We start from the raw sequence: 20058 nt of genomic DNA on the forward strand, positions 1-20058 counted from the left end.
GCGTCCGACTTCGGCTCAGGTCATGATCTCGTGGTTCATGGGTTCAAGCCCTGCCCTTGGGCTCTATGCTGACAGCTCGGAGCCTGGAGCCTGTTTCAGATTCTGTGTCTCCCTCTCTCTCTCTGCCCCTCCCCCACTCATGCTTTCTCTCTCTCTCTCTCTCTCAAAAATAAATAAAAATAAATAAAATTTTAAAAATAATTCCAATATAGTTAACATACAGTATTCTATTACTTTCAGGTGTACAAGATAGTGATTTAAGAATTCTGTACATCGGGGTCAGTCGGACAAGCATCTGACTCTTGATTTAGGCTCAGGTCACGATCTCAGGGTTGTGAGATGAAGCCCCATGTCAAGAATTCCCTCTCTCTCCCTCTGCCCCTCTCCCCAGCTCGCTCATTCTCGCTCTTGCTCCCTCTCTCTCTCTCTCTCAAATAAATTTTTAAAAAGGAATTAATTATGTTATTAACATAACTCTAGATCAGGAGTCAGCAAACATTTTTGTAGAAAGGTAGATAGTAAGTATTTTAGGCTTTGCTACATTTGGTCTCTTGCTGCATATTCTTTGTTTTGCTTGTATTGTTGTTATTTTGATTTTTACAGCCCTTTAATAACGTAAAACCCATTCTTCTCAGCTCGGGCCTGTGCAAAACCAGGCCATGGGCCAGCCTGGGCTCTAGGTCCTATTCTAATGTATGAATATCCCACAGTTCATGCCTCCATGTTCCTACAGATGAACATTCCAGAGGCTCCCAACTTTTCACCATCACACACAGGACCATGTTCCCTTCTAAAAGTTTTTAGTTTTTCATTTCACAGCTAGATCTTTAAACAACCTGGCCATTTATCTTTGATATGATGTGAGCTAGGGATCTAACTGTATTTACTTTTCACATGGATAATCCCCTGTCCCAATACTATTCACGACGATTCCATCCTTCCCCACTGATCTACAAGGCAACCCCTGTCCATTTCAAGTGTCCGCATGTCCTGCGTCCATTGCTGTGTTCTCATTCTCTTTCCGTGGTCTATTTGTTCATCCCCTTGACAACACTTCACTGTCTTCACTTCTGTGGCGTTGTATCTAACTACTAACCACGTCTTAATAAGCTCCATTACCCACGGCCCCCATGTCACCTTTATTGCTTAAAAATGGATTCATTTGCGTTCCCCTAGATGCCGAGCCTGAGACAAGGATTTGGCTGCAAGGATTTTCTGTAGAAAGTGATCCAGGTGGACACACAAGAAGGTGGGGTCGTGAGACAGTGGAGGGCTGGGTGCCAGGGTGGGCCACGGGCTACAGGAATCACCCGAGGCCCTTTTAGATCCCGGACTCAGGCACCAATTCTGGCCAAGTCCACTGGTAGGGTTGGCTGCCCTGGTGGTCATGCCTGTCCCGTGAAGTCCCGAACCCCCAGGAAGGATCCCAACACCTGATGAGGACCACCAGGCTGGAGGAGAGAGTGTTTGCCCCCTTGAGTCACCTGAGCTGCCTCAGGTCAGGTCAGGTTGCAAGGCCGAGGCGGGAAGGGGAGGGGACACAGGCAGCCCACCCCGGGCTTTCCCAGCTCCCCAAGCTAGGTCAGGGGGCCCTGAGCTATTTCACCCTCCCCAATGGCACACACTTTTCCTGAGCGCCCCTTCGCCCCCGCCCCCTCGCCCGCGTCTGCAGAGAGCTGAGCCCCACTCCAGCCAGCTCATCTCTACTCCCTGCAACGCTCCTTCCTTCCGGCAAACCCCAGGGGTAGGACCCTCCTGGACCACAACCACATTCCCCAACAACGCAGGGGCCCCGCGCAAACGTCCCCTGGTCTCCCCACCGCACGAGCGGCGCGGGCGGAGTCCGACCCGCCTCGTGCGGGGAAGGCTACGCCGCCGGCGCTGCGGGGAGCCGGGTGGGGGCGACCACCCGCGGCCGCAGGTCCCGGAGCGCGAGCCGGCCCCGCCCCTCCCGGGTGGGCGGGGCTCGGCCGGGCTCTCCGCTGGGTCCTAGTGCCCGCCGGCGGCGCCGTCAGACTCCGAGGCCGGCACCCGCGCTCCCTCGCTGCTTGCGGCTCTCCCGCGCCCCGGTGGTCCGACAGCTGGGCTCGCCGAGGCTGCCTCTCCGGCCCCCGCCCGCCATGAGGAGTGCGCAGCCCCTGGTCCTTTTCTCCCTGGTTGCCCTTTGCCGGCGCGGTGAGTCTTTTTCGGGAAAGGAGGGAGGGGCGCCCGGGTCCGATGGCCACAGGTGGGAGGAAGGGGAGGGTGCCGGCGCCCGGGGGAGCGGCCGGAGGTCGTCCCGGCCGGACGGGAGCCTGGGCGGGGTGAGCCCACTGGCCGAGGCCTCGGGGGCGGGCCAGGGCGGTGGGTCTGTGAGGTTTGGGGCGGGGCGGGGGGGGGGGGTGGTGTGCACCTGCCCGGGCAGCCTCCACGGCGAGTACCTTTGGGCTGAGCCGGGACCGAGTGGCACGGGCCCCGCACCAGCGCGAGGGGAGGCTGCGGGCCACCGATTTCAGGTCCCAGCAGGCTTGTCGCCTGCCAGGTGTAGACGCCAGGGAGCACACCCCACTGCTCGGCCTTGAGAGGGGCTCCCTGCCGTTAGGGTAGAAACCAGGGAAACTCAGCCCAGGCGGGAAGGGACTTGCCCAAAATCTCCAGTTTTGCAGTTGCGGGGAGGGTCTCCCAAGAAACACACTTTTAAAACATCACTGTTCCTGGTCACTGACCCTTGGGGCTGGGCTGGCTTGGATTGCACAGGGTCAGACTGGGTCAGGCTGGCAAAGTGGACCCTCTCCAGTCTCTGAGGGCTGAAGGGGAGACCCAAACAGCCCTTCCCAGGCAGAGTCCAGATGTGATTTGGACTGCCTTCTCTGGGCCTCAGTTTCCCCGAGTTCCAACGACTCTTCCAGCTCCTATCGCCCCACCCAAGCTTGTCCTCTGAGCCCTAGTTAGCCTAGAAAACCAGGACTACACCTTCCTCGGACAGAGACACCCCACTGGGTGGAGGTAGGAGAGGACACATAAGCTCCTACAAGGAAACGAAGTTCTCGCCAAAGGTGGTGTCGCCACTCAATGTGTCTGTCTGGGCTCCGTCACCACTTGCTGGGTGATCCCATGCCATTCCCTTCTCTGGGCCTCAGTTTCCCCATCTGTTCTATAGGGATAATACACCTTGCCTACATACTTGAGGACTCGGGTGTGTCAGCTGCTTCTTAAGCATGGTCCTGGGGCCACCTGCATCAGAATTACCCCGTGCAGATTCTTGGGCCCCACCCTAGCCTCACAGCATCAGAGTCTCTGGAAATGGAGGCAGGGAACCTGCCTTTATACAAGCATCCAGGTGATTCATACACATGACTGGAGAAGCTACTGATAATATATGGTGAGCTTTTTGTAAAAGGTAAAAACTTCGATCTTTTTTTAAAAATCTATAGCCACGTTTTAAAAATACAAATCTCTCGTTCCTTTCGTCACTTAAGACCACACGCCCCAAACTGAAAATCACTCTGCCTTTTGGATGCCAACATGCCAAGGGTATGCTGTTGGTCTTTTCTTCCTTCCCTAGTTTGTATCCAAACGGTAGGTGTTATCTTTTCAGTTTTCCTATGTTAGATTTTTAAATCATGCTTTTTCGACCTGTATACGCATTCAACACAGTCTGGAATTCTAGCTATGGCTTCCTCTCAGACTTTAAGTCCCTTTCTGCTCTGGAGCAGTGTTTCCAGGAAAGGCCTCGGAAGGCCAGGCCCTGGACAGAGACAGGTCAGGCCTGGACTCATCAGAATCATTGGGTCATGACCGACCCCTAGTGGTGGCTTCTCTGGTTAACAGGGTATGCCCCAGGGCTGGGAGGTGACCCCCCACTGGTGCCCTGGAGGCTTCCACTCATTCTGGACCACCATTGTCATGTAGGGATGAGAGGTCAGTCCCTTGTCCTTTGAACTCAGAGGCAGAAAAGAACAGAGTGGAAAACCTAAATATGTGTTGTTCTGGGCTCCCACAGACTTTTGGGGAGTACAGTCCAGCCCACAGCAGCCCTGCTGGTCATTCCCACCCCCTCCTACACACTCACACATACAAGCGCAAACACAGGCATGGGCATGAACACACACTCGGCTTTGGTTACCAATAGGGCCTCTGCAGGGGCAGTCTCCTTTGGGGGGAACTAGCGAGGGCAGGAAGGAAGGCACTGGGGGCAGGGAGGCCCCCTTCTCTGAAAGAGGCTCTGAGACCTGGCTCTGCCTCTAACTTGCTGGGGCTTCCCCTCCGTGGTCTTAGTTTCCCCAGCTGAGAACCAGGGAATTGGACTGAACGGTCTAAGCTTTTCAAAACCTTTAGCCCATCCTCAAGACTGGGGAGGGTCTTTCAGGCCAGCTGAATGCCCAGGAGGCAACACAGCCCCAAAGCGGAGCAGCCGGAACGTCCCAACTGGGCTCAGAGCTGGAACACAAGCCCCCACGGCCCACAGAGCAGCGCCGGCCTGTCAGGAACCCGGTGGACCAGCCTCCTGGGGCTGCAGAGATGTGGGTTCCAGCGTCCCCCTCCTGTAGGGCCCGGAGCTGCAGATTCTGGCCCCAGAACTGCCTCAGAAATGCCAGATGGGCTTAAGCAAGTGATACTCCCCCACTGTCTGAAATGACAGGTCAGCCCAAAGATACAGACTAAAGAGGGGCTCTGGGAAGGACCGAGCTTTAGCCTGGGGCTACAGACGGGCTTCCAGGGTATTCAAACAGCTGGCCTCTGGGAGGGGTCAAGGGTTTGAGAGGCAGAGCTCAGAATCTAGGCCGAGCATCCAGAGGACCCCCTCTGGACAGCCCCAGGCAGTCGGGGGGAGGGATGGCGGGTAGCAGGTGCACCCGGGAGCATCTTTCACGAGGCACTAAGTATTGCATGTGTTCCAGATAGGCAGCGACTTGGAAAGTGCACAGAGCAGACCGGAGAGGCCGCTGCTCCCCAGGCCACGTGTCCAGCCCAGCCCCCACCCAGGAGCCCACCTCAGACTTGCTTAGCGGGCAATTCACACCACGGGCCCACCGGCCCCACCCAGAGGGAGAGATTTGGCAAAAAGCGAGCAGGCCCTGCAGAGAAGGATGTCATCTGAATCCCACCCTGAGGAGACCCAGCCCCTCCGGGCAGCCTCCCTATTCCCCGGTCCTCCTCCCACCTGCCCTCCAGCCCCCACTCTGCTTCCTCTGCACAACTCCTCCTCTTTCCCTGCTGCTCTCCTGCTCCAGTGTCCTCGACCTTCCTCAGAGTCTCTTTCCAGGGCACCACCCCCACCTCGGCCCATTGCTGACACATTCTCCCAGATGCCACAGTAAACAAGACCAAGTCCTGGAACCTCACCTTCACCCCCAGACGTGTGAAGGAGTTGGGACAAAGACCCACATACCGCTTGGCAAGAGATCTAGGGCCGCGGGGGCTCAGGGGGGCCCGTGGATAGGCCAGGCTTCCTGCAGGAGGCTGTATTCCCCGCGTCTTAATTACGGCTCTGAACCCAGGCCTCTCCTTTAAGCTCCAGACCAGGAGCCAAAGGGACCCCGACATTCGCTGTTTTAAAGGCACTTTGCACCCTGAAGGTCTGAACCCAGGAAATATCCCGTAGTCAGCCCTGCTCTCTCCTTGCGAAGGCACCACCATCCACCACACTCTGCACATAGAGCCCATAGTAACATCTCCCCACCACTGTGCTGGAAGCTGAGGCGGGAGTCATTTCTGGCTTTCTGCTTGGTGTTACCGAGGCACGTAACACGGTACCTGGCACAAGACAGGAGGGGCGGACGGGGAGGATGGACGCTTGGAGGCACCCAGTTTCTGGACTAACCATCTGCGTGCGGGCTGCCATTCATCCCAGAGGGAGGTGGGAGAGGAAGAGGCAGCTCACGGGGGACAGAGCTGAGCTCCACCTTGGATGCACGGGGTCCCGTGGAGGGGCGGGCCTGCCAGCACCTTGCTGCTTTGGCCAGCCCGGAGGGCGCCTGCACGCCCTGGCCAAGAGCTGGCCCCTTCACCGCCAGGACAGGCATCAACAGCTCAGGGCCCAGCAGGGCTGACTGTGTGTCTTCCCAGGGGACTGCCGCGTGGCCAATGCAGAGGAGAAGCTCGTGGACGACCTTCTGAACAAGACCCGCTACAATAACCTGATCCGCCCGGCCACCAGCTCTGCCCAGCTCATCTCCATCCAGCTCCAGCTCTCCCTGGCCCAGCTCATCAGCGTGGTAGGTGCCCGCAGCGATGGCTCCGCAGCCCCGGCTCCAGGCACAGGAGGGGGGTGGGGGGCAGAGCCGAGCCAGAGGGTGCAGGGTTTCACCTCCAGCTTTCCCAGACTCGTACACAAGCTCAGATTATTCATCCGCTCCTATTCCACATGCATAAATTAAGGAATCTGCCTAAACTCAGAAGGTCCCGACTGCCTCTAAGTCATGACTTTTTTGTTCCAGTCTGTGCCTTTGTGTGTGTTCTTTCTGCTGGGCGTGCCCTGCCCGTCTGTGCACACTAGTCCACAGCTTGGAGCCACCTGCTAGCCCATGATCTCTATATTGATGACAGTGCCTTAACTCCCCAGTCACAGGACATCCGAGTACAAGTGGCTAAAACAGTAAGGACAACCCAAGAAAAGAGCAGGCCAATGGTGTCAATGTCAGTGCCAGAACCCGAGGCTGCTGTCCGTGATGGCAGGATTCTGTGATTCTGTTTCTCCCCCATGATCGTAAGACTGTGGCCACCGCTCCAAACAGAAGATCCTCACATGATAACATCTGTGGCGGATCCTTTCTTGGGTGTCGCTTTCAGTCTGAGGAAAACAGTCCCAGAGACCTGCCCTGTAGGCACCCGGGGCTACAGCTCACGCCTGGGCCTTACCCGGAGTTGGCTGAGACTTGTGGATACATGGCAAGGAGGCTGGAGAAGGGTCCGTGAAGCTCATGAGTGTCCGACATCTAACAAAGTCATGGTTTTGTTAACAAAGGAGATGTGGAGGGGGAACGACCGTTGGGTAGACAGCCAACGGGCTTGCCATTAGCAGATGGGCCTCCAGCATGGCCAGAAACTCCTCCTCGTCCTCGAAGCTCTACCCTATTATCGCCTCCCCTGGCCTGTTCAATAGATGACCTCACATTCCCCCACTTGTTGGGGGAGGTGGGTGCTGGGCTGTGGGAACTGCCTGCAGAGGCCCAGGTGGGACAGGACCAGCTGCTGTATGGGCCCAGCCAAGTGGGTGAGAGTCCGGACAGAGGAGGGCAGCTGTGCAGCCCTGGAAAGGAGGAACGGGTTGCAGAGTTCACACGTAGGTTGTCAGCTCTTGATGTGTGGGTGTGGGGCAGGTGTAGGGGTGCTGAGGAGGCTGAGATATCAGGGAGCTCCCCTTCCCCCCCTGGCCTCTGAGCTGGGGGTGTCCAAAGGAACCATGGTCCACAGTTAACCTTCCCTGTGTGGGTGCGTCCCCACCCACGGGCTTGGACCCTGTCCCGAGCAGTAGCTCTGAGGGGAGCATTGTAAGGCGCTGTGTCTCATGGGAAGGAGATAATCGAGGGGCTGAACCTCCTGGGGACAGGTGGCTGCCTTCTCTCTCCCAAGCATAACCGGCCCCCACAAACCCGGCCCCTCCAAGCAGAGCCCTGGGAGGAAGCAGAGCCCGAGAATGGGGGAAGGACAGAAAGCCTCTCTGTCCTCCTTCCCTCTGCAGGCCGACTGAAAAGAATAAGGGCTTCAGGCCAGGCCCAGGCTCGTGTCTGTTACCGTCCAGCCAAGGGCTTTTTGCTTAATGGGGTGAGCCCAGCTGCCACCATGCAGCTGTTGCCCTGGTTAGGGGAAGCAGGCAGGTGGCTCTGGTCATGCTTTCAGGCTAAGGCTGCCCCCTGCCAGATCTACTCTGTGGGCCCCGTGACATAACAGAAGTTACCAGAAGGAGGGGACACAGCCTCCAGCCCTACGCCTGGGAGTGTCCCCCTGTGTGCTGTTATCACCCTGAAAGCTGTGCACAGAACGAATATTCAGTTCTAGGGGTTTTACCTTCTGTATTCCAGGGTCTGGCTTTCGAGGAGGGAGGATTATGGGCATGACCAGTTTAAAGATGGCAGTTTCTAGAGGGAAAGCAAGGAGTATGTGTTGGGTGAGGCGGGCAGGTCCTCAGAAGCAGCTCCCTGGGGTGGCTGGGGTCTTGAGCTGGTATCCTCAGGTGTGTTCAGCAGCCACTGGGGAGTGAACGGGAGTGAGGGACAGGAAGAGGTCCACGACAACTTTCTGAGTGATACGTCTTGAAAGGAGACGGGCTGTGTGGGTAATATGTTTGTTAAAAGTCATCAAACTGTACAGTTAAGACCTGTGCGTTTCACGGTGTGTAAATTATGCCTCAACTTCAAACAAAAATGTTTTAAAAGACACCTTGTCCATGAGAACAACTAGAAAAGCTGTGCAAAAATGCCTCCCCCTGCAAAAAACCGTCTGAAGTTCTTGAGAGCTCAGCCAGGACTTGAGGAACCAGGTTCTGGGAGGGGATCCTTCGGTCTCTGGTACTTTTCCCCACATACGAAGAGCGGTAAACAGCCCAGGGCTGAGGGGCTAAGAGGTTGGAAGCCAAGTTGAATGTCTGGTGCTCTCACAGGGCTGGGGGACACATGCCAGAGTTTGAGCCCCATGAGATGGGGAGATGGGGCCTTGGTGGAGACCCTGCAAAGACCACCCATAAGAGTACAAATGAATCAAAAATAGACCAGACCTCGCAAAAACTAACCCTGCTTTGAACCAGCTCAGTCACAAACTAGATTAAGATGATCTACTCCTCCTGTAACTGCCTGCCAATAAGCCAAAGTCAGTACTCCCTGGAGGCATATAAAGTCAGATAAAAATGGACCAGGTACACAAAAAGACAAGATGAAATAAGAAAAGACAGAAAAAAGAAGATAATGGAAACAGACCCACAGACGATTCAGATATTGGGCTGATCAGGCACACACTTTGAAACAACTCCCATTAGCACGGCAAATTTTATGTTATGTGTATTTTACCACTATTAAAAATAAATAAATAGTAAAGAAATTTAATAATAGGTTAATTTTTCTAAGTAAATAAATATTCTTAAAAGGAAAATAATACTTATACCTTCAAGAAAATTATAATATGGAGAATTTAAAATTCATTACGTGTTTTTTTTTCTTAAAGATTTTGTTATCTTTAAGTAATCTCTACACCCAACGTGTAGAATTACTTAATCTGAAACTTACAACTCCAAGATCAGGAGTCGCACACTCCACCGACTGAGAGCCAGGCACCCCCATTGGATGAGTTTAATAGCAGATTGGTAATGTAGCACAGGAGAAGGTTAATGAACTGGAGGAGAGGCAAATAGCAAATAAATCAACAAGTGACAGAAAAAAAGGATGGCAAACACAGAAAAGAATATAATGTAGTACACGACAAAAGGGTCAGTTCTGTCACATGTATTTGGAGTTACAGGAGAAGTGAAAATAAAGAATAAGACAGAAACAGTGTGTGAGTGACGCTGGCAGAATTTTCCAAAACTGGCCAAGGACATGAGGCTACAGATTCAAGAGTCTCTGTGAACCCCATGGGGGATAAATGTAAAGAAAACCATGCCCAGGTTCATCTTACTCCAACTCCCAACAACCAAAGACAAAGAGAAAAACATAAAAGTGGTCCCCGCAGGGAGGATGGGGGCAGGGTGGGGGCAATAATAACACCAACAGATAAAAACGGAAGCCAGGAAACTGAATGACATCTTAAAAGTGTTGCAAGAAAAAAAACTGCATGCCTAGAAGTGGATACCCAGTAAGAACTTCAAAAATGAGGGTTAAGTAAAGATGTTTTCTGAGCAAAAAATAGAGAATTTAACATAAGAAGACCCAGTATAAAGGAGGTATTAACCATAAAGGAAAATGACCCCAGAAGGAAACACAGAAATGTAGGAAAGGATGAGCACAACAGAAAGTGTAAATGTATGGGCGAATTTAAATTAATATTGACAGTATAAAACAATAACTCACAAGGTTGTAATTAAATACAGAAATTAAATAATGACAACATTAACCCACAAGTCAGGAGGGGACAGATGGAGCTGAAATGTTCTAAAGTTCTTGCCCCTGTTCTGGAAGTGGTAATCACTAATCTATATTAGATTCTAACACATCAGGTATATGTGTATTGTAGTCACCAGGGTAACTACTAAGAGTCATGGAGTGCCTGGGTGGCTCAGTCGGTTGAGCATCCGACTTCGGCTCAGGTCAGGATCTTGTGGTTCATGAGTTCGAGCCCCACGTCAGGCTGTGTGCCAACAGCTCAGAGCCTGGAGCCTGCCTAGGATTCTGTGTCTCCCTCTCTCTCTGCCCCTCCCCTGCTCGCACTCTGTCTCTCTCTCAAAAATAAATAAAAACATATACAAAATTAAAAAAAAAATAAGAGTCATGTTAATATACAGAGAAAATGGGGCGCCTGGGTGGCTCAGTCGGTTGAGCGTCCGACTTCGGCTCAGGTCACCATCTCGCGGTCCACGGGTTCGAGCCCCGCGTCGGGCTCTGGGCTGATGGCTCAGAGCCTGGAGCCTGCTTCCAATTCTGTGTCTCCCTCTCTCTCTGCCCCTCCCCCGTCCATGCTGTGTCTCTCTCTGTCTCAAAAATAAATAAACGTTAAAAAAAATTTTAAAAAAATATACAGAGAAAATGGCATAAAATAATTAAAATACAGCAAGAAAAAGAAAAGGGAATGTACAGGAAATAGATGGTAGGTTTAAACCCAAATATAATCAGCACTACATTAAACGTAAATGGTCTAAATACTCTAACTAAAACAAGACAACTGGCACGCATCCTTCTCTTGCTTCTTCCCACCTACCCCTGGAATGTGGACACAATGGTTGGAGCTCTAGCAGCCATCCTGAACCATGCACTCTAGGTGTGGTAGAGAAGAGAGTTGGAAGGAACATGGGTATCTAAGGGTTCCGTAGAGCAAAACCACTATATATGTCCAAACTGTAAACTTTCTCTAAGCTGGTGTTACCCTGGGTCTCTGTTAGTCACAGTTGAAACTCATCCTACTGATATCTTTACCCAGGTGGGGGTTCAGGAAAGGCTCTTTGTGGAAGTGACTCCCAAGCTGAGATCAAGGTGCTAGAAGTTATCTCGGTGAAGAGAAGGCAGGGAAAATGGTATAGACTGTAAACACATTCACAGGGAGAAGGAAGGCCAGGGGGTGGGCAGAGCACAGAATAAAGGGGCATGGGGAGGCGAAATGGGGCCGAGACAGTTGGCAAGGCCTTGCAGACCCTCTGAGGGAGTTAGATTCTTATTATGTATGTGAAGGAAGCCACAGAAGTGACTCGAGCAGGGACAGGATTGAGAGGGAAAGTTTACCTGGCTACACAGGGAGGACGGATGTTGGGAGTGCGGGGTGCAGAACAGACACAGACCACTTGGGAGGGTCTTACGGTGGTCTAGGTGAGAGATGGATTATGGTGGTCTGAATGACTGTGGTAGGACTCTTATGCCCTTCAGAAAATATTCATCAAGTATCTGACACATCCCAGGTAGCCCTCCAGGTGCCCTCTGTCCTCAAGGAACTTAAATTCTATGGCAGAGAGCACACACATAGATGGCATCCAGCAGCCATGGTGTCCAGAGCCATGAAGAAAAATAAAGCAGAGTAAGGGGGAGAGAGACAAGGTTCTGTGTTGTGCAGGAAGGTCAGGGAGGACCTGAAGAAAGTGAAGACATTAGCTGCCTGGGTTTCCAGAAAGAGGGAACGGCAGGAGCAAAGAAAGAAGCTGAAGCAGGATGAGCAGATGGGAGGGCATGAGGTTCTAGAGCTGAGGGAGGAGGGCGGGGAGGCAGACGGAGAAGGGCCATGGGGCCCTGAGCAGGACGTTGGCTTTTACTTTGGGTGGGATGGGAGGGAGTGCAGGGTTTCAGTGGAGCAACATAGTCTGAGACGTCGAGAAGAACCTTTTAAAAGCATCACCCTGGGGGCACCTGGGTGGCTCACTCAGTTAAGTGTCCGACTCTTGATCTCTGCTCAGGTTGTAGTCTCGGGGCCATGAGTTCAAGCCCCGCGTTGGGCTCCATGCTGGGCGTGAAGCCTACTTAAAGAAGAATAAAAATAAGAATAAAAATAAGAAAAAAAAGGATCGCCCCTGCTGCTGAGTAGAGGCTAAAGGCAGGCTGGGGCAGAGCAGGAGGACCAGAGGGAGGCCACTAGAGTAGTCCAGGTGACAGATGGTGGTGGCAGCCAAGACAGGAAGAAGCAGACCAGTCTGGCTTGTGGGGGTCATGGCTGGGGGTGCCGTTCACGGGGAAGGCAATGCCAGTGGACGACCGGATCTGGGTGACCGTCACAAGCTTTGTCTCAGACGCGCTGGGTGTGAAACCCTTCTGAGCCACCCGGGAGGTGGTGTCGCTCAGGGGGAGGGGGGGGTGCTCACACAGCCCTGGAGCGAGCGTGAGGCCCCTACCTGCGAACTCATAGCCCCATTTCCCTCCCCAGAACGAGCGGGAACAGATCATGACCACCAACGTCTGGCTGAAACAGGTAAGTGTCCTCCGGGCCCCGCAGCGCGGGGGACGTTTCCTCCAGGGCCGCCGCTCGGTGGCTCCGGACCTCCAAGTGACAGGGCCTTGCCTGTCTGCCCAGGAGTGGACCGACTACCGCCTGGCCTGGAACAGCTCCCGCTACGAAGGCGTGAACATCCTGAGGATCCCTGCAAAGCGCATCTGGCTGCCTGACATTGTGCTTTACAACAAGTGAGTGGCAGGGTTGCCGAGGCGGCGAGGGCCAGGCCGGGGCAGCAGCCCCAGCCCCTGGGGGTCGGCAGGTCGTGAGTCAGCCCCGGCCTCCGCTGTGCTCCCCTCGCTCCTCTAGGCTGTGAGGCTGGAAGAGGAATCAGAACGAGCAGAGCCGGCACCCTCTGTCGCCAGCGGGGAATTGGAGGCCCCGAGAAGCGGAGGGCCTCGCTCGCTCATCCAGCACAGCTGGGGGGCCAGGGCTGGCATCTGCACCCCACCGCAGGGCTCTCCCTGCCCTCCGTACTGTCTCGTTGACCCTCAGTTGCTTTGTCAACGTTGGGCGTTGGGAGCGTTGGCTGACGATGCGTAAATAGCATACAGGGAGCAAGAGACTCTTGTGAGGTCAGCGTTACCAGTGGACGCACGAAACACGTTTGTGGTCTGGGGACGACAGACCTGAGTTGGGATCCTAGCTGGTAGTCTCACTTCACTTCCCCGAGCCTCGGTTTTCCCATCTGTAAAATGGGGTAACCACAAAACCCAGCTCCTTGCTGTGAGGCTCACTAAGCTCATGCACGTGAAGACCCCAGCCTGGGGTGGGGAGTGAGGGGGGTGGGGGGGGGTGGGGAGTGTCGGGGGTGGGGAGTGACGGGGGTGGGGGGGGTGGGGAGTGACAGGGGTGGGGAGTGACGGGGGTGGGGAGTGACGGGGGTGGGGGGTGGGGGGGTGGGGGGGTGGGGAGTGACGGGGGTGGGGAGTGACGGGGGTGCGGGGGGTGGGGAGTGACGGGGGTGCGGGGGGTGGGGAGTGACGGGGGTGCGGGGGGTGGGGAGTGACGGGGGTGGGGGGGTGGGGAGTGTCGGGGGTGGGGAGTGACGGGGGTGGGTGGGTGGGGAGTGACGGGGGTGGGGGGGTGGGGAGTGATGGGGGGGAGTGACGGGGGTGGGGGGGTGGGGGGGGGGGTGGGGTGGGGGGGTGGGGAGTGACGGGGGTGGGGGGGGTGGGGAGTGACGGGGGTGGGGGGGGTGGGGAGTGACGGGGGTGCGGGGGGTGGGGAGTGACGGGGGTGGGGAGTGATGGGGGTGGGGGGGTGGGGAGTGACGGGGGTGGGGGGGTGGGGAGTGTCGGGGGTGGGGAGTGACGGGGGTGGGGGGGTGGGGGGCGTGGGGAGTGACGGGGGTGGGGGTGGGGAGTGACGGGGGTGGGGGGGGGGGGGGGAGGGCCTTCTGGAAGGCGGCCTTTTCGGGGAGGGCACCAGAGGCTGGAAGGAAGGATGGCCGGCCCGTGAGAAACGATCCTCAGGGCCAGTGGGCGAGTTCTGAGAGAAGGCCAGGCCTGCGGACTTCACGCCGTTCTCCTGTCCACGCCTCTAGCGCCGACGGGACCTACGAGGTGTCCCTGTACACCAACGTGGTGGTCCGCTCCAACGGCAGCATCTTCTGGCTGCCGCCCGCCATCTACAAGAGCGCCTGCAAGATCGAGGTGAAGCACTTCCCCTTCGACCAGCAGAACTGCACCCTCAAGTTCCGTTCCTGGACCTACGACCACACGGAGATCGACATGGTTCTCAAGTCGCCCACGGCCAGCATGGACGACTTCACGCCCAGCGGCGAGTGGGACATCGTGGCACTGCCGGGGCGAAGGACGGTGAACCCGCGGGACCCCAGCTACGTGGACGTCACGTACGACTTCATCATCCGGCGCAAGCCCCTCTTCTACACCATCAACCTCATCGTCCCCTGCGTGCTCATCACCTCGCTGGCCATCCTCGTCTTCTACCTGCCGTCCGACTGCGGCGAGAAGATGACGCTGTGCATCTCCGTGCTGCTGGCGCTCACCGTCTTCCTGCTGCTCATCTCCAAGATCGTGCCGCCCACCTCGCTGGACGTGCCGCTCATCGGCAAGTACCTCATGTTCACCATGGTGCTGGTCACCTTCTCCATCGTCACCAGCGTGTGCGTGCTCAACGTGCACCACCGCTCGCCCGGCACCCACACCATGGCGCCCTGGGTCCGCCGCTGCTTCCTGCGCCGGCTGCCCACCTTCCTGTTCATGAAGCGCCCGGACAGCAGCCCTGCGAGGGCCCCCCGGCCCGGCCAGCTTCGCCCGGCCAGGCTCGAGGCCGCCAGCACCTCCAGCCTCTGCGGGAGCTCCATGTGCTCTGCGGCCCCCCAGTCCCCGGGCGGCTCGGGCTCCCGCACCGCAGGCCTCCAGGATTTCCGGCCAAGGTCCTCCGGGAGGTTCCAGCAGGATGTGCAGGAGGCCTTGGAGGGCGTCAGCTTTATTGCCCAGCATATGAAGAGTGATGACCGAGACCAGAGTGTAAGTCCCTAGCCCGGTCCCTGTCCCCGCCCGTCCCCCGCTCCCCGCGGCGCAGTCACAGGGGACGAGAGAGCCCCATCTCTGGGCTGGAGTACGGAGTCCCAAACTGGCCTGAGTTTTATCGCAGCTCCGTGCATTGGGAAAGAGGAAGGAAGTACCGGGGCTCCCTTTTTGTTTCGGGTCCCCAAAAGCAGACACTGAGGTGAGGGCCTGGACACACGTTACCTGAGAAGCGAGCTCAGGAAGCACAGTGAGGAGGAGAGAGACTGCGGAGGGCGGGCCGGTCGCTGGTTACCGCCCCGGGCTCCGGGGGGCTCAGTCCACGGGAGGCCCTCTGAGGGGGGGCATCAGCACCCACCCCTAGGGCCGAGGGTGGCCCCAGGGCATCAACTGCCCATCGCTTCCAGGCTGTGCAGCCAGCAGCCCCGCGCTGGAGAAAGCCCCGGGACGGAGGAGAGGCAGGAGCCCCAGGTCAGCCCCTTAGGGACGAGGGCGGGACGGACACCAAGGGCACCGGCTCCCATCCTCGTCTGGCTTGCCCAGAACCCCTGCAAACACGAGGGCTTTCAGGAGTACAGAAACATCGATTAGAACGTTATCATCGCTACGTTAATAACGTAACGGTGTCAGGTAGGGCGATGACAATTACAGACTTTAAAAGGAGGTGGAGTTGGCTTTCCCAGGGCGAAGCAACAGGCGCTAACGCGTAGGCGTCTCGAGCGATTTTGCTCTGAGCCAACGACACTTCACAGGATGACCCTGTGATCACCGAACGCAGAACGCGATGGCGACGGCCGGAGGCCGTCGCACATCCCCACACATCCCACGGTGCCGGGAACATTCTCACTTCAACACCTCCTCAGACCAGGCTCTGAACAGGTCTGCACAACGGGCACACGGCTGCACAGACACAGAGGGCACATCCTAGTCTCAGCCCCCACTGGCCGCACGCTCGAGGGGCACGCTGGTCTCCAGTAGCACGAGGAGACAGGAGCAGGCCGGAAAACCCCAAAATCACACCGTGACACAGGAAGGAGAGAATCGTAAGCAACAGAAAGCGGGACGTGAGCGTGAGCGGCTCGCCCTGGGGTCCTGGGCGTGAGAAACGCAGCCCCGGCCCCGCTGACACAGAGCTGCGTGTTCACCGGATCCCACGAGGCCACGAGCCCACGAGGCCACGAGCCCACGAGGCGCACAGCCCGGTGCCTAAAGCCCCAGAGGAGCATCAGATTCCACCTTCTCAAACATTAATTTGATTGTGCTCCCTTTAAGACCACTGGGTGGCTCAGCATCACCTGATTTATTGGGTCCCAGATGTTAATACACAGCATGGGGCCCTGCTGGCTGAGTGAGAACCTCTGGGTGACTTTTCACTATTCGGGGCCCCCCCCCACCCGGAGCCACGCTCTGAGTGGGCCAGGGCCTGTGCAGGAGGCACCCAGAGCCGGCATTTTAAAGCAGACCCCCAGGGGTCCCGGTGTACGTGCAGGTCAAGCAGCACTGGTCTCCCGTGCACCCGCCCTGAGTGCTCTCTTCTGAAGCTCTCGCCACCTGTGACACTCAGGGCCCTCTGGCCATTTCTAATTCAATTAATTAAAAGCCTCTTGTGGGGAGCAGCCAGGCAGGACCCCCCCCCCCCCCATCATCATCGCGGGTCACTGAGCTGCAAGCACACACGAGGGGCCCTGCCAGGACCTGCCAGGATCCCTTGGAAGTGGCACGTACTCCGACCTCATTTCACAAGGGGGAAAGCCGGGTTCAGAGAGGCTCACTGACTTGCCCAGGGTCACACAGCCGGCACAGGGCGGAGCCAGGCTCCACATGCAGATCTTTCTGACGTCCTTCAACTTCCCTCCCCTGCACTGAGCACACGTGCACTTACTGGGTGGTCCACCACGTTCTCATGCTGGGCTTTCTTCCGCCCCCCCCCCCCCTCCCCGAGCACGGCCACCCCAAAGCCGGCCCAGGCTGCACAGCTCGTGCTCAGCACTTCTACCCGCCTGGTAACCAACTGGTCACTATAAATAGCACACAAATATAGAAAGAGGGGAAAACACGCACACACTGAAAAGGAAGTCATCCGAAATTGGGGCTGTCAAAACGAAACCCAAGAAAGCCAGAGAGAGCCCGCCTGGAGAGCCGCTGCTGTTGGGGACAGGCGGCGTGAGCGTGGCTGGGGTGTGGGGGCTGCCTGACACAGGACTATTCTGCAGGGCAGACGCACACCCCTGAGGCACCTGGACAAACTGGGTCACTGACGTCAGCTTGTCCGCTGCTGCCCACATCTCCAATCCCAGAGCCTCTGCTGGGTTCTGATCAGGCCGCTTTCCAGCGGGGAAGACAGGCAGAGTGGCCACACGGGCAAGGCTGTGAGCCTGGGGCCTGGGGGGGGAGGGCGTTCCGGGGGGACAGAGCAGGCCCCGGGTCCCCCAGGCAAAGGTGGCGGTGCCTCTGGAGGCCAGCAGGGTTCACAGCAGGCCCCACACCCCACAGCGGCCTGAGAAGATTCCGTGGAGGCAGAGGCTGGGCCCCAGTCACAGGAACTAGTGAGCAGATTGAGCAGCAGGGCATCCAGGGGTCCTGCAGGCCCCACTGCCTGCCCCCCACACGGCTCAGGGTGAACGTAAGAGAGGGGGCCTTGCGTTCCCGGGCCGCGTCCCTCTTATTTACAACAGATTTGGGCTCTCGAGTCACAACGTGTGGTATTAATAACCTTTCTAGCCCAGGCTTCCTGGACGGTCGGGGGCCCTGCCATGCTGGGGGGAGGGCATTGAGGACCTGAGAGGCACAGAGGTGACGCCGGCTGCGGGGGAGGGGGGGCGGGGCCTTGCCCAATAGTGAGGGCCCAACTTGAACGAAGGAGTGGAAGCAGGGAGGTCTGGGCACCTGTAACCAGCCCCTCTGTCCGCCCACAGGTCGTTGAGGACTGGAAGTACGTGGCCATGGTGGTGGACCGGCTGTTCCTGTGGGTCTTTGTGGTGGTGTGTGTGCTCGGCACAGTGGGGCTCTTCCTACCGCCCCTCTTCCAGACCCACACACCTTCTGAGGGGCCCTAAGCTGCCCTGCGCGCCCCAGGGCCCCGGGGTCGTGGGGTGAGAGGACATGAGCGGCCACGTGGGCAGTTTCCCGCTTCCTCCTGAGTGACGGCTGAGGAGGCCCCAAGTACCTGAGTCCATCAGCCATCAGCCCCTTCAAACAGCCACGGCCGGGGGAGGACAGATGGGAGCCCTGGACTGTCCTCTCCGAAGGCCTTGGAAGAGCTCTTGCCACATCCCGCCCACCTCTCACCCCATCACCCTCCACTCCCCCAGCCCGCGAGGCTCGCTGGTCTTCTCTCAGACCCTCCCAGCTCAAAGCCCTTGCATCTGCTGGACCTTCTACCCAGACCTTCTTCCCCCGGTGCCTCCCAAGCTCCGGCGGTGGCTGCCCCGTCCAGGGCCCTGCTCCGATCCACGCTTTGTGCCCCAGTCACCCCAGCTGCCTCGAGCCCTCCTCAGCTCATTGTCCACACGTCACCCACTAGAGCCTGAGCTCTGTCAGAGCAGGAACCTGGACCTTCGTTCGCGTGCACCGTCCCCAGGGCCTCGGACGCGGCTCCGCACGCAGCAGGTGCTTAATAAATGTCTGTTGAGTGAATGGATGACTCCTATTCCTCCTTCAAGCTCCGATGCCCCTCCCCTGAGCAGCCACCCCTGGCTCCCCTCCTGGAACAATGGCCCTCCGCACAGCTCTGGTCACGTTCCGCTTTCTATCAAGGCCAGGTTCAGGGGTCTCGCTCCCAGATGCTCTGACTGGTCCTTCCACCTACTGCTTTTGCCCAGTGCCTGGCACGTGACAGGCTCTTAAAGTATCCGTGGAATAGAGGAGGGCTTTTAAAGATTCCATTTCTTAAATTACATAATAAAAGTGGCTTTCTATGTGTCGTTCTCTGAATGTTAACACGTGTGTAGATTCGTGTAATCAGGACGCAGGAGGGCCCCATCACCCAGACGCCTCCCTCCCCGCCAAGCCCCTAGCGACCACTGACGCCTCTCCATCCCTGTGGCTTGGTCCTTCCGAGAATGCCATGCCGATGAGTCGGACGTGTGTAACCTCTAGAGAGTAAGCAGCTTCTGTCCCTCGGCACCATGGCCTCTTTGAGACTCAACCACGCTGCTGAGGGTAGCAAGGGTTTGTCCCTTCGTCTTGCGGAGCAGCACTCCGTCCCGCGAGGGCCGAAGCTCCAGCTTTCGGCAGCTACGAAAAGAGCCGCTTCAAACATTCACACGTGTGGGAGTTTGTGTGAAGCGGCGTTCTCATTCCTCAAGATAAATACCCAGGAGTGCGATCGCTGGGTTATACGGGGACGTACGCCTAACTGTCACTCTGTCACACTACCTGCTGTTGCAGCCGCGCCAGTTTGCACCCCCACCAGCAAGGTGTGAGAGAGACGGCTGCTCTGGCCCCTGGTCTGCCCTCCGTTTTGATTTGTTTTCGCCATCGCAGTGGCCGCACGGTGGTGCATCAGCCAGGTTTCCATTTGCTTTTCCCTAATGGCTGATACTGAACGCTTTTCATGTGATCTATTTTATTTATTTAGCCTATGTATATCCTCTCCGGTGAAGTGTCCAATTCTCTTTTTGCTTATGGGCTTTAGTTATTTTAGTGTTGAGATTTTAAAAACAACTTTATCAAGGTATAACGTACATATTATAAAACTTGCCCATTTTAAGTGGACAATTCAATGAGTTTTAGTAAGTTGATCACCATGATCCAGTTTTAGAACATTTGCACCCCCACCAAGACCCTCATACCTATCTATTCTTACTTCTGAGTTTTGAGGACTCTTTATATCTACTGGGTACAAATCCCTGGTTGTATATCTGATTTGCAATCTTTTCCAAATGAAGGGGATTTTGCCCTGAGAATGAGAACGCTCCAAATGGGGGCCTGAGACATTGGCCCCAATTCTTATATTCTGAGTCCCGTACGATGTCTCCTTCTGTTTGGTTTTAATGGGGGTAAGCAACCCATTCTGGACTCACCTGCA

The 20058-nt window shown here is 56.6% G+C and overlaps 1 protein-coding gene across 1 annotated transcript; it reads left to right on the forward strand.

Moving 5' to 3' along the window:
• Nucleotides 1–2120: 2120 nt before the first annotated feature.
• On the forward strand, nt 2121–18606 carry CHRNB4 (cholinergic receptor nicotinic beta 4 subunit). The gene is made up of 6 exons (XM_042940454.1): nt 2121–2175; nt 6049–6197; nt 12469–12513; nt 12616–12725; nt 14081–15029; nt 17945–18606. Exons 1-6 carry the CDS (start codon nt 2121–2123, stop codon nt 18083–18085), a joined length of 1449 nt encoding a protein of 482 aa, XP_042796388.1. The 3' UTR covers nt 18086–18606.
• The last annotated feature ends 1452 nt before the right edge of the window (nt 18607–20058 follow it).

This window comes from Panthera leo, chromosome B3, assembly GCF_018350215.1.
Source record: "Panthera leo isolate Ple1 chromosome B3, P.leo_Ple1_pat1.1, whole genome shotgun sequence".
Classification (NCBI taxonomy): domain Eukaryota; kingdom Metazoa; phylum Chordata; class Mammalia; order Carnivora; family Felidae; genus Panthera; species Panthera leo.

Bases quoted from the DNA above. Each gene is read 5' to 3' on its own strand.
- CHRNB4 (XM_042940454.1), top strand. From the start codon at position 2,121: ATGAGGAGTGCGCAGCCCCTGGTCCTTTTCTCCCTGGTTGCCCTTTGC. The intron at 2,176-6,048 runs GTGAGTCTTTTT...GTGTCTTCCCAG, and splicing joins GGTTGCCCTTTGCCGGCGCG to GGGACTGCCGCGTGGCCAAT. The intron at 12,726-14,080 runs GTGAGTGGCAGG...CCACGCCTCTAG, and splicing joins GACATTGTGCTTTACAACAA to CGCCGACGGGACCTACGAGG.